Below are 13049 nucleotides of genomic sequence, written 5' to 3'. Positions count from 1 at the left end.
TTCACTATTTATAGAGCAATTCAACTTAAATCAGAGACAAAGGGTTGAGGTGTCAGCTGTTTTGTCAGATATCTGGAGTTGATCAACCCACTGCACACCATACTCACCATCTCAGAGGATGTTCGTCCAGGAAATAAGCCCAGTTATGGTATTTAAATAAGGATGAGAAAATAGCTTAATTTATTTCATAGAAAGTATAGAAATGTTGTCCACTTGCATGTTTTTTTCCACTTAAATATTATACAAATAAATAATTTATCAAAGGAGTCAAAAAGCACTGTTAAAATGATACAAATGCTTTAGTTTGAATCTATATGTCAAAAGTATACCTTACATCTCATTACAGTGCCTCTATTGGAGCATGTGGGATAGTTTTGCCAGTGTGATATTACATAAACACGTCTTCAGTTTTGAGATTCAGCTTTGCTTTTCAACTGCCACCTTAAAGACATTATTGTTCATAAACCGTGACTGTTCATAACATGATGTGTTTCACAGTAGGCCGAAGGGAACATTCCACCCCACGTCGACTTGCTTGTTGTCCACTGATTTCCCACCATTTGGCACGAAGGGTTCATAGTTCATCCATGTGCCGCAGATGCAAAGAGAATCGCAAAACAAGTGAAGGACGATAGAAACGGGTTTAGAAACAGCCTTCTTCCAGCAAAGTAGTGCCTTCTGGTAAGAGAGAAATCTCATAGACGTACACTATATTTTTGTTTTGTTTTCTCATCTCCCCAGTCTCAATCATGTCAGTCTTTGATTCGAGATTGACTACTGCAAGGATCACACCATTATTGGGAGGAAGTGTGTGGCTGAGTTCTTTCGTCTGGTCTTTCTCCCTCGTAGAGGTTTTCCGTTTGCATTCAGGCTGACGAACACTTGTCGTTTTCTAATCCTCCACTCGGCCGAAGCGTAAGTGTTGTAGCCGTTCTCCTCTATCCGTTCCTTGAGTTTACAGTTCATGCTGTATTCCCTCTGCAAAGAAAGAACAGCACCGGTGAGGATTTCATTGTCCCAAACATTAGAAAATGTAAAGGATATTTGCACACCTCTTGTGGACTGGTGCGATGGAGAAAACCAGAGGTTGACAACCATGGAACTCAAAGACTCCCACATACTGTACTGCTTCGCTTGTAAAAGTTTATTCATAAACTACGCTTTGATCCTTCGACCTTCTGTACTCTCTTCCATTCAAATTTGATTTGATTTGAAGATTTGATTGTTTGATACAACAGTCACACAGAGCTCCATACTCACTGCTCCATAGAGATCTCCTTTTTTGTTGATGGCCAAGTAGTAGTTGCTATGGAGACCCCTGATGGCCACAATGCCCACATCAACTGATGTGATCTCCAGGATACCTGTAGAGTAGAGAATACATACATCAGACAAATGAATATAACAATGTGCATCCTGAGTGATAACGAGTCATATCACTGAAAAATAAGTAAATTACAGACAATGCTATTACTAGTTTATTAATTGACCTGCTGTGTCTCTCAGATTCTGGTGAATATGGTTTGAAAGGTTAATCATTTCGTTACACCTGACTTCTCAGTTTTGAACACCTTGTTCGGGTTTCTTCCAGTACTTAGAATGGAATATCCAACATGATAATTGATTAATTGATGATTCATTATTACTGTCCATGTACTAAACATAAAGAGAGGACTTTTCCTATATATGAGCGAGGTTGCAGTTGTGCTTTTTTCATTTGGTAACTTGTGTGCTTTTGGTATCAGAAGACAACAAAACTATTTCCTCTTCATTTGGTCTTTGACCAGCCCTTATCATTAGGCTGAGTGCTTTTTAATTCAGTCTCCCATTTCCCAAAGAGACACCTTTGCTGCCGCTCTTTAGCCATTGACTTCCTTTTCACTTCATGTGATGTTTGGTTACCCTATCCTGATAACCACAGAAAAAAAAGAGGGAGGGGGTTGGTGTGAACTTCGCAGGCTTGTCAGTGGAGCTGCCCTTTGATCCAAGTAATTGTTGAAAGGTGGCTCTGCCTCCCTGGCTGATTTTTGTTTAACTGGCCGAGCGTGTCTGTGGCCGCTTCGGCTGCCCACATTTCCGAGCAACATGTGGTACTAGATTTCACGAGCTGTAGCTTTGGAGATGTGGAAGGCGGTGTGTGTTTTCGGAGACTAGTGCGCGCTTTAAAAAAAAAAAAAAAAAAAACATTTGACGCATTGGCCATCGCCATCTACCCCTCCGCTAATGCCATATTACGTTCCAGTTCAAACAGCACAACCTCCAGGCTAAGAGGTTGGACCTGTGAAGTGGTGTTGCAAGTGCTGAGACCATGACACAACAGGCATTGAAGATCTGAGAGAGTCCCCCCTTCTGTATAGGATCAGATTGCAGGTATCGAGTGAGGATGTAAGACAATCTAACCTGCTCTCTGTCCGCCCTGTAAACAGAAAGGGAGGGATGAAAGGGCCGAGAACAGAGGCAGGATGACAGAGAGACAGGAAGGGATTAGAAAGGCCTCAATGATCAATGATCAAAGAGAGACAGCGAGCCCGGTCAGCAGCGTCGGACGGGGATCACACACGGAGCAAGAGACACCGTGCTCACACCCACCCAAGAGAGACACAAGAGAGAGAGAGAGAGAGAGAGAGACAGAGGGAGAGAGAGAGGGAGGGAGGGAGGCAGAGGGAGACTTTCATAGGTTTGTAGGTGATTGCAAAAGAAGAAGGCGTTGGAGGAGAGAGAGCAGCCTTGGATGTTCTCTCAAGCAGAAAGACTAAAGTATTTGGTCACCGACACCCACTTTTCAGCTGTTTGTGTTTCCAGGATGGAAAAAAACAACCCGTCTCGAAAAAAATGTCAAGACCAATCTGCATCTTAATCAGAGTCAAACAAGCAATTTGATACAGCGATTTTTCCACAACTAAAGTCTGATGCACAATTTAAGAGCCACACACTCAGACGCGCACGTGCACACACACACACACACACACACACACACACACACACACACACACACGCACACGCACGCACACACACACACACACATATTTAGGGCAGGGTACTGCAGTGCAAGCAAAGAACAAACGAGCAAATGTGTTTGTAATGCAGAATCTGTGTTTTACAGGCCTAACAAGAACACCTGTGTCAGTGTTGGGGTGGTATTTCTTGTACACCAGGGCATAAAAACATGCCCCAGGGTCAATTTTTTTGCTTCGACTATTTACTCAGAGAATTACGTGTTATTTTTTTTACCACGCCGCCTTATTTTCCCAAATGCATGACTGATTCACTATGGTCTGTTTGTCGTTACTAAATGGTGCATTGGCGGGCTCTAATACACTGCCAGTGTGCATTGAGGTGCATTTTCCACAATGTGTTGCCAAACAGAAAATTGTTTTTTTTAGAGTCCATGTTGCTATTCGTGGTGCTTGAGATTTCAAGCCTTGAAAAAAATCATTGTATCCTGAGAAAAACAACATCATTACAAAATGTGGAAAAATGTGGGAAATGTTACAGTCCCAGACAGTCTGATGGCGCTGGGCTTCCCATCACAGCTTTTGAAAATAAACTGGTGTTGACCATATCAGCAGAGTTGTGAGGCTCCAATGAGCCTGGCACACATGGCCTCTGCCACAAACTCTTTTGGTGGCCTCCCACACACCAACACCCCCTTTCCTGGCAAGCTGACTGAACTTCCTCACATCTTGTGAAAATAAGAACCCCCTGTGGCATTGCGCATGTTACCCCTGCACTACACGGCGTCTCCTGGGCAGATGTTTGCCCAAAACAAAAAGCGACACGGCACAGAGTTGCACTGTCACTGCAACAATGAACAATTGAACAACAGCCAACGTTGACATTGTCATCTGCGAACATGGAACGGAGATGTTTTCGGTGGGCGTCGCAAAACATAAACGCTGGAAGTTTTTTTTTTTCTTTTCGCTTTTCATCTGTGACGGTCTTCCCCTCTTCCCTCCAAACTGAAACCACATACACACACAGCGCCTGCTCCTAGTGCTGCTGCTGCTGATAGCTTCACATTAGATAGAACGTCCCATTTGCAGTGTCAATGGACTGATATCTAACAAACAGCTCAGGCTGCCTCAGATTAGGATTCCGACAGCTCGTAAATCTGAGAGCACATCCCCCCCCCCCCTCCCCTCACACACACACACACACACACACACACACTCATACACACCCCCAGGCAGAATGGGAATCCATGTGGGACAGTTTTGCGCTGGCATCCCTGTAAATCAGTGGGAGGCTGGATGTGGGGTCTTTTAACAGACAAGAGTGAGAGCCAGGTCAGAGCTTTTTTTTTTTGCTGTGCGCCTGCCTCTCAGCACCTCGGCATGCTCTGGAAACCTCAAACCCAGGCCTGGTCGCTTATCTCCCAAGCTCTCCAGTGGACGCACTTTTCCCTCCAAATAAAAAGAGTGAAGGCGCAGCACAACTTTTCAGAGGGCGTAAAGTAAATCCACAAATGACGATTGGGTCTCTATGGTGGGGTCCACCAAAAAATTCTGTTGATTTGTTGCCACTGTTTGGGCTGTTGGCATTGCTTTAGTTGTTGACATTGTCTTTGCTGTCATCGCACAGGTCTGATCGTGTCTTTGTTATCCATGTCTTCATGTCTTTCTTTCTTCTTCCGACAGTGTGATGTCATTTTAAGTGACTTCAAAGGGCGTTATTTCTAAAAACCCATGTTTAGCCTTAGGAGAACAGCCCCTCTACAGTATCGCTTTACAAATACATTCGATATGATGCCATTATGCAATTCCTCTCCCCCAGGTTATGCTTTTGTATTCATACATTATTGATCTGGACGAGGTATAGCTTTGATGTAAAGACAATAACGCTGGAAACGTACTATTCATAAAGGAGGATCCTCGGTCACATATACATTCCAGCACTATGGATAAACTGCGCCTTTGTGAAACCGCAATTTGATAGTTGACCTCGTTCCCCATAAAACAGATATTTATGACCTGTGAAGGGTCAACTTATTCATTGTAACTGTTTTTGGTCTTAATTGTACAAAGACCACGTATATTAGTCCACACCACAGTCGTTAGTACTCATTAGTTTTTCTCTCTCAGATAAACGAGTGTTGTTTGCAGTTTACTAGTGACTGACTCTCAGCACATTAACAAAACATTATTGCAATGCAGTTTTATTCTCACCACTGTGGCCCTGACGGGAATATTGAAAGCTGTAAAGAAATAAAGGTCTATAAAAAAGAGGTCTGTATCGCCAGCTATATACGGGCAGCAGACGCACAGAGAGTAACGCTATAGCGTTTGCCACCTTTTATTGAACGTGTGGTTTGAGAACACCCATGAGAGCCATTAAGAGACGCTGTAAATGCGGAGTACAGTTTAAGTGAGCGCATGTGTTTTTGGGGGGCTTCAGTCAAGCATATGCGCCTTCACACCCACATCAACATTTAGTGCCCACACACACCAAAGCTGTGCGTTCTTTCGCTCACACATGGCATGGAAAAGCCTCTGTTAGTTGCGTATTGAAACGGCATGTGGAGCTTGATTAAGACTGAGCTGACTGGCAAGTGACAAAGGAGATTTGATATGCAGTTTTAACTGAGAATGGTGGTTGATATTAAATCACAAGGAATTGGAACTGAAATTGAATTGCTGAATAAGACATAATGACTCAATGTTTTAAATGGCAATTATGTCAGATGACTAAAGGACTCCATGCTGGCATAATTACCATAATACACTGCAACATTGTACATAGTTTCATGCAGACTGGCATCCTGGCATTCTGCCATTTTGCCATACCATGACCAAAGATTATTATCACTCCTTTGAGGCTAAATTAATCAACAAAGCCTAGGTTTAAGAACTGTTCACTGGGAAACAAGACATTCCATGCCAGAGGCTGATTATCTTAAGGGAACCCCACAGATGGACTTTGCAGATGTTTTTGGGCCCTGCGCTGTTATCTGAAGTGTTTACCTCTGGCAGAATAAAAACTGCAGGACGAGTACCGCCGGTCTATCAGTGGGTCTCTCTCAGCTGCCGTAAAACTACAGTTATCGTGTTGATTGTTTAGACAGGCAAGATAACAGGAGGATGTCTGGTTCTACTTAAGGCTCTCTCCGCAGGGGGAATATTTTATCTTTAACTGACGTCTTTGCTGTGTTCGGAAGAATGCGAGGCACACAAAACAATGTTCCAGCAGAGCGTCAGCCTTTAGCCATTGGTAACACAGTGTTTATCAAGCCATTCTGGGTCTTCAGATAGCGCCTCAGATACCCAGAATGAATAATTAACGGCACAAGCCTTGACTGAGAAGACCCGCTTACTTAAAGGGTAGAAAGGAAAACAATTTGGATTACAAAGCGTACACACTGTCTGGTAGAACAGGAAGTTTAATATGGACATATGGGCTCCACATGTCAATAGATCAAATGATTAAAGGATTTAAGTGGAATAAATGCAAGGTCCTTTCTTCATAATACATTTTCCAAAGTAAGACACTCTGTCTTAAAGCCAAGCCCATACAGAAGATTGTAATGTAAAATGCAGTGGGAATTAAATGGTAAAGAATTGTATGACATTGCTCAACAAAGCATACTTAAGAGCAGGTGGAGATTGCAAAGCTCACAACACACTATTCAAACTTTTCATATTATACTATGTTGTTTTCAAAATGTATTGTACTGATAGAATTTCTCTCAAATCAAAATCAATCTAAATTAATTGACTTAAAATATGAACTCATGTTAAAGCCCATCACAAATTAAGACTTTAAATTGAAATGTTCTCTCTCTAAATTTTAAAATGTCTCTCTCTGTAGCCATACACATTCAGAAGTGTCAGCACAAACGTTACTCACTGAGCGGGTCATCCTTGCTTTTGGTGCCGTTGACCGTCCCGCGCTGGTCGATCCTCAGGAAGAACTTCTGGAAGGAGAAGAGCTTCCTGCGCCGCACGTCGCCCTGGAGGTGGTTGTAGCTGCGCACGTGCCGCCCGACCGGCACGGACGCCGACGCTGCCGCCGACGCGTTGTGGGCCCGCTGAGGGTGGCGCGCCCGGCCGCACGCTCCGTGACAGGTGGAGGTGGCGACGGGCGAAGGGCAGCCTAGCAAAACCAGCGCCAGCACCAGCAGAGGCAGCCGGAGGGAGAGGGAGAGTACGCGGTGGTGGTGGTGGTGGTGGTGGTGGTGGTGGTGGGGCGCTGCTGGGCTGGAGCGGGCGGAGAACGCACCCTTACCCTGACGCGCGCCGCTCACTGTCCATCTCCACATGGTAGTCGCGGTACGTCGAGGGCTGCCGAGGGCTGCGCAGCAAGGGACATGCTGGGGAGGGCAGAGGCAGGGAGAGAGGCAGTGGAGCGGGTGGAGGGATGGGGGCAAGCAGGCAGGCAGGCAGGCAGACAGGCAGAGAGGCAGGCAAGCAGGCAAAGGGGGGGATTTGGGGGGTAACAGGGCAGCCTCCGGGGAGCAGAGCAGCCGCTGGGTTCCTCTGCTGCTCACTGCTGCTGCTTACCACTCAACAGGCTCTGCATCCTAAGGGGAAAAAGACAACACCATCGTCCCCACAACCGAAGTCCACGCTTGTCTTTTTCCTTCTTCTTTTACGTCCACCACTGCTTCTTGTTCTTCTTTTTCCTTTGGCTCTCTCTTTTTTTTCCCTCAGTAGGGTTTGCCGACAGATGAAGAGGAGTTCGGCTGTCTGGAGCAAGCACGAAGGGTGGAAAAAATCCTCTGCTTTATAGCCTCTTCCTATAGTTCCCACTTAAGTCTCTTGGTTTCTGTCAGTGGCGGAGTAGGTGCTCTGTCTTCTATTGAAGGACTTGAAACTTCATTGAAGTTGTTGACTGAACAAGTCCCTATATGCCCATCAAAGTCCCAGTATTCCACTCCGGTCGTTTGAAATGGACCTCCGATGTGATTGACCCCGAGCTCATTTGCAGTCAATGAACACAGTTGCCTCTGAAGTTCTCTCTCCCTCTCTCTCTCTCTCTCTCTCTCTCTCTCTCCCTCTCTCTCTCTCTCTCTCTGCCACCCACTCTCCTCCCGTCTCTATTCCTCTCCCTCTCTCTCTGTTCCTCTGTCTTTCCCTCTTTCTCACTCTGTCTCTCACTGCCTCTTTCTCTACCTCTTTCCCCCTGTGTGCGTGAGTGTGTGTGTGTATGTGCGTGTGTATGCGTGTGTGTGCGCGCGCGCGCGTGTGTGTGTGTGTGTGTGTGTGTGTGTGTGTGTGTGTGTGTGTGTGCGTGCGTGCGTGCGTGCGTGCGTGCGTGCGTGCGTGCGTGCGTGCGTGCGTGCGTGCGTGCGTGTGTGTGTGTGTGAGTTAGAGGGAGAGAGAGAGAGAGAGAGAGAGAGATCCTGTGAGTGTTTGTGTGTCAGTCAATATCTCCCTCCCCTTCTCACATTCACTCGCAACTTGCTCCACCTCGCATGTCGCTCAGCACCCATTCTTCCTGCCGCTCTGAGCGTGGGCTGCGGCGTCTGGGGAGAGCCCGCCAGCCACCGTGGGATATGGCTTATCTGGCCAGCCTGGCCCTCTGATAGAGGCTCTGGTGATCGTCTGTTCAGATCAGTCCCCTCGCGCGGGTCACAGGGAAGAGATGACCCCTGCAGAGAGGAGAGGGAAGGGGGTGCTGGTTAGGGCTGTCCTCCTACCTTCTTTGGGGGGGGGAGGGGGGGGGGGTCTGGAGATAGCGGGGCTACTCAGCATTATTAGTGTCTGTCTCCACCCTCCACAACCCTGAGAGCAGAACTAAAACAGAGCCTATAAAATGTCTCTGCCAGCCCTGTGTGAAACTTACAACTGATTGCCTGTGATGATCTGATCTTTGTCGAATTAAGCAAATTAAGTTTAAAGAGATTCAGAATCAAACCAGCTAACCAATTAGGTCGCTAAATAAAACATTAGCCAATATACTAACAAATAAGCATTAGCGCCGCGGAAGGAGGTGCTCTCGTGGCGGCCTGTCAGATGTTTGGGAGAGAGCCACTCAGATGCATTTCAATCCCGTAATGCGGTTTAACGTTTCACTCGCCAGACTTCTTCCCCCAGGGCTCAAGTTGAAACGTGGCCTGTGTCCAACAGCAACTAATCAGCTTACCAATACTCAGCCACAGTCACCAAAAGGGATGAGTTTTGATACTTTGCTTAATGCACACAGTTGTGGACAAAATACATTTGAAAACAATTTTGGTTACAAACTCTGAATACTAGAAGAGCAAAGACAGCATTCCCCCTAGTGATGTCTATGTAACTAAGCACGTGTTTTTGACCATGTTGCCAGGCCTGTGATCTAATTGCAGAAATGTTGTAACCCGCGGAAGACGTGCCGGTGGGAAATGGTCTTTTTTTTCTCTTCTTCTTTGCCTTTCTTTCATCTCTATGCCCTCCTGTGTCCTGCGCTGTCCTGTCCCGGGAGCAGTTCTGTCAAAGAGCGTCATGCCGTGTCCAGTCAGCAAGCCTACCTAAGCTCACGTCCCTTATCTGCTGGACAAACATTGCAATCTTATCTCCATTTCCTTTTGTTGCACACCCCCTACCCCCCTGCAATCTTGAGTGAATTGACCATGAATATTATTAGGATGGAAAATGCTGCAATTAGCCAGATGAATGCAGGCCAATTTTGTAGAGGAGTTTTTGTCCTTTGGAGTGCCATTTAAATGATCCGTATGAGGACTTGGTTGGTTGGACTTGAATATTGGTTCTTTGGTCTTCTTCAGACAGCACATCTGTTCAGTATAAAGAGGGTGTGAAATATGTGGTGTATTCAGATATGTTCACACCAAAAAAAAAATGTGTAGACTACCCACTGGAAGTTTTCTCTCTCTGGAAGTCTTTGTTTTCTCCCGTGTGGCTCAGGGTCCACTTCAGGTATTTCACAGAGTGGTGTGCTCCCTTTTTACCTCTAGATTCACAGGATATCTTTAAAAGCTGAAAAGCAAATAGGATCACAGTGTGAGCATCTTTCCTTTTCTTATGTCTCTGTCTCATGCAATATAAGTGAGATTTGGAGGGCTTGGGGTGGCCTGGCCTGGGTGTTATCACTCCTTGTGATCTCCGGATTTAGTCGTTACATTATCTTTATTGATCTATCTCGGGCCTTGTCTTCAAGGTTCACGTAGAGAGAACAGTACTGCCATGTGTGCCTGATAGTTGTGTGAGCTGAGAACAAAACATTTCTCTGTATTTCTGTATTTTTGTGCATTTGTAAATGGCCTGAAATAGAACAGGGGGGTCTCTGTGGAATGATTAACTTTAAAATCATCAAGGTGGAAAAAAACATGTTATGCCCAAATCATGCATGGTTGAATATCATCATATTTTAAGGAAAACATTTAGTCACTGTAAGCCTTTGTATTGTTTTCAAAAGTCAGGTTTCATGGACAATGATCCTGCCCTAACTGAGCTGCTGAGTAAGACCTGTTTGTGTGAAACAGGAAGAAAAAGTTGGTTCATATTTGCAAAATATTACACTGGATTACCAATTCCATGCAGAGTTATACAAAGATTATATAAACCTACGTTAAGACAGGGTTACAATAAAAAATTCTCAAAAGTACATAAAGTCCAGCCAAAGGGAATATGAGCAGAACCATAAATTAATGCAAATGAATGTCTTTCTGATCAGCCCTTGAGTTATATGAAATATACTCCAGGACAGTTGATCTGTGAGGTGAACATATACTCATCCCCGCTGCGGGCGATCTCTCATGTCTGTCTCGGAGCAGGAGCCTGCAAACCTGATCTTTAATAAAGGACTTAGGTTGGAATGAGGGTGCCAGTGCCCCGGCCTAGAGTCAAGCAGATTTCATCCAGATGAGTATGTCTCCCTTATATCATCCTTTTTATTACTCTATTACATCCTGCTGAAAATATGCTTTATTTCAAATGTCTGGCATTTTTCTCCTCTCCCTCCGAAGGGCAAGGTCCAGTGCTGGAGGTGCATTTTTCAAAAAGGTTACACCAGTGTAAATCAGCTGGTGGGGAAGGAATGAAAATAACCCGCATGGAAACAAACACATGCAGCAAGCAAATCGGTTTCAATATGAGATCAAACATGCTTTCATTTGTTTCTAATGGGCAAACATTCAGTCCTTCCTTAAAGCTATTTAAAATGTTTACAATTTCTTCATATTAAGGCCATGTTGCCACAACAATGAATGATGTGATTAAAACCAAATAAAGATGAACAGCTGGGAGAGTGCTAGGAGAGTGGATCTAGAATACGGACAATTAAGGCGATTTCCATTTGATGTTTTGTTCATCATCATTGTTCATGATGTTGGTTATCAAAACATTATTTTTGTGGTTAGCAATCACAGAAATTGTTTTCATCTGTCTGCAGTGTATAGCTTCACACAAATGCAATCCAACATGATGCACTGATCAATGACTTCAAATTGGTCAGCATTCTGTTCAGAATCAGCTACGCTAAGGAGCACTTAATTGATTTTGGCTACATTCAGTAGCTAATTACGTTTTTTTTTTTAAGAAATCCATAGACATAAAAACCCAGCCTTGCTGAACACTGAGAGCAGCTGCTGAGTAGGTTGCAGTGTGATCCTTGACTCCAAGCTGCTTTTTGCCAGTCACCAAACGTAAATATTTCATGAGCCACACGTCATCCAATGGTTCTGAGGGATCCCATTCCAATGACTAGGCTCCTGTTCCTGGCCCCCTTTGGGCTATAGATGTTTAGTAATGTTATCTTCCTCTATGAGTGACTGCTCACTTACATCACAGACAGATGAATGGATTGGTTTCCGAAAGGCGGAGGAATTTATTTACACATCACACATGGCCTCATGTGGCACGGCACGCCGTCAGATTTGATTGTGCCCCCAGGTAACTTGTGGAGATGGGCACACTGACCAAATGACCATACCTATTAGAGCGTCCTTGGTTATTTTAGAAGACTTTCTAGACTTTTGTAGTTTGGGACACAACAAAAACATGTGATTTTTTTTTTTTTATCATGAATCATCTAATTTGGTTATGTGGTTGTTTTGTGGCACCACAGTCTTTGGCACTCCTTACAAAGCCTATCAAAACACTCATCTCCACGTGCTACAACAACCCACCTTGAAATAAACAAGCTATTTGAAGAATCTGTTATGTGGAAAGTCTTAGGAACAGCGTGGATACTGTGGTTAGCTCATTCTTGCTTTAAAAATGCGATATATGATCGTTTGGGTCCCCACCGTCGACTTCCAAGGCACCGCTGTCTGGAAGTCACTAGGGTTAGGGTTATTGTCAGGGTTAGACAAGACAGTGCCGCTTTGAAGTCGATGGTCAGGGCCCAAAACACCATAACGCTATAAAATATGCTGTCTCACAATAAGCTTTCAAAGATGCCACACTCCCCAAATTCGGGGCCCGTGTTTTCTTCCGTATTACATTCCTAACAAGTTGGGCGAGATGCCGCTGTTGGTGACAGCTACAATTTGCCCGGTCGCCGGCCAGTCCGTCCATCTCAGGTTAACGGGAACAGAAGGGACCACAGTTTGGCCTAATTAAATTTGAGCCCTGTAAGGTGAGCCCGGGCCGTGTGGTGTGGCGTGGTGTGGCGTGGTGGCAAGAACAAAGGGTCGGAGGACAAGGATGGAGAGGTGTCAAGAGGTCAGACATACTCATGTAAATAACTATGAGGACGCAGCAGCACAATGTCTCCATCTCCACACCACTGGAGGTGGGCTTTGGCGCTGATCATATGTGGACATGTATCGAGTAATACAGCAATGCTGTCAATTAGTTATCAGAGACAGAGAGGTTTTGACTTTTCATATGGCAATCTCCTTTCAGGCAGGGTATTAAAGGCATTCTACACATTGCCATACCACAAGTAATCTATTTTTGGCAGAATTCAGTGAAATGTGTACACTCAATATTCTTATTGAAGGAAAATGGGAGAAATGTCAGATGACATGCTTTACCAGTTTGGGACTCTCTTTTATCCTTTTTAAAATGTAGGGAGACTCATCTTGGGTTGCCATGCCCATGTCCTCTAACCTTACAGTATACTTAGTTCCACCAAAAGAAAATGCTGCTGTCGCTCAAAACAGCACAAGC

At 44.9% G+C, this 13049-nt stretch overlaps 1 protein-coding gene across 1 annotated transcript; it reads right to left on the bottom strand.

Moving 5' to 3' along the window:
* Positions 1 to 214: 214 nt before the first annotated feature.
* Positions 215 to 12979, bottom strand: fgf10b (fibroblast growth factor 10b). Its single transcript, XM_062543879.1, has 7 exons — positions 12914 to 12979; positions 8406 to 8587; positions 7497 to 7516; positions 7241 to 7306; positions 6844 to 7089; positions 1261 to 1364; positions 215 to 978 (listed from the first exon to the last, which is right to left on the bottom strand). The coding sequence occupies exons 1-7, from the start codon at positions 12977 to 12979 to the stop codon at positions 787 to 789; spliced, it is 876 nt and encodes a 291-aa protein (XP_062399863.1). The 3' UTR covers positions 215 to 786.
* Positions 12980 to 13049: the final 70 nt, after the last annotated feature.

Source organism: Sardina pilchardus, chromosome 8 (assembly GCF_963854185.1).
Source record: "Sardina pilchardus chromosome 8, fSarPil1.1, whole genome shotgun sequence".
NCBI classification, from domain to species: domain Eukaryota; kingdom Metazoa; phylum Chordata; class Actinopteri; order Clupeiformes; family Clupeidae; genus Sardina; species Sardina pilchardus.
This window is presented reverse-complemented; position numbering and strand designations above follow the sequence as displayed.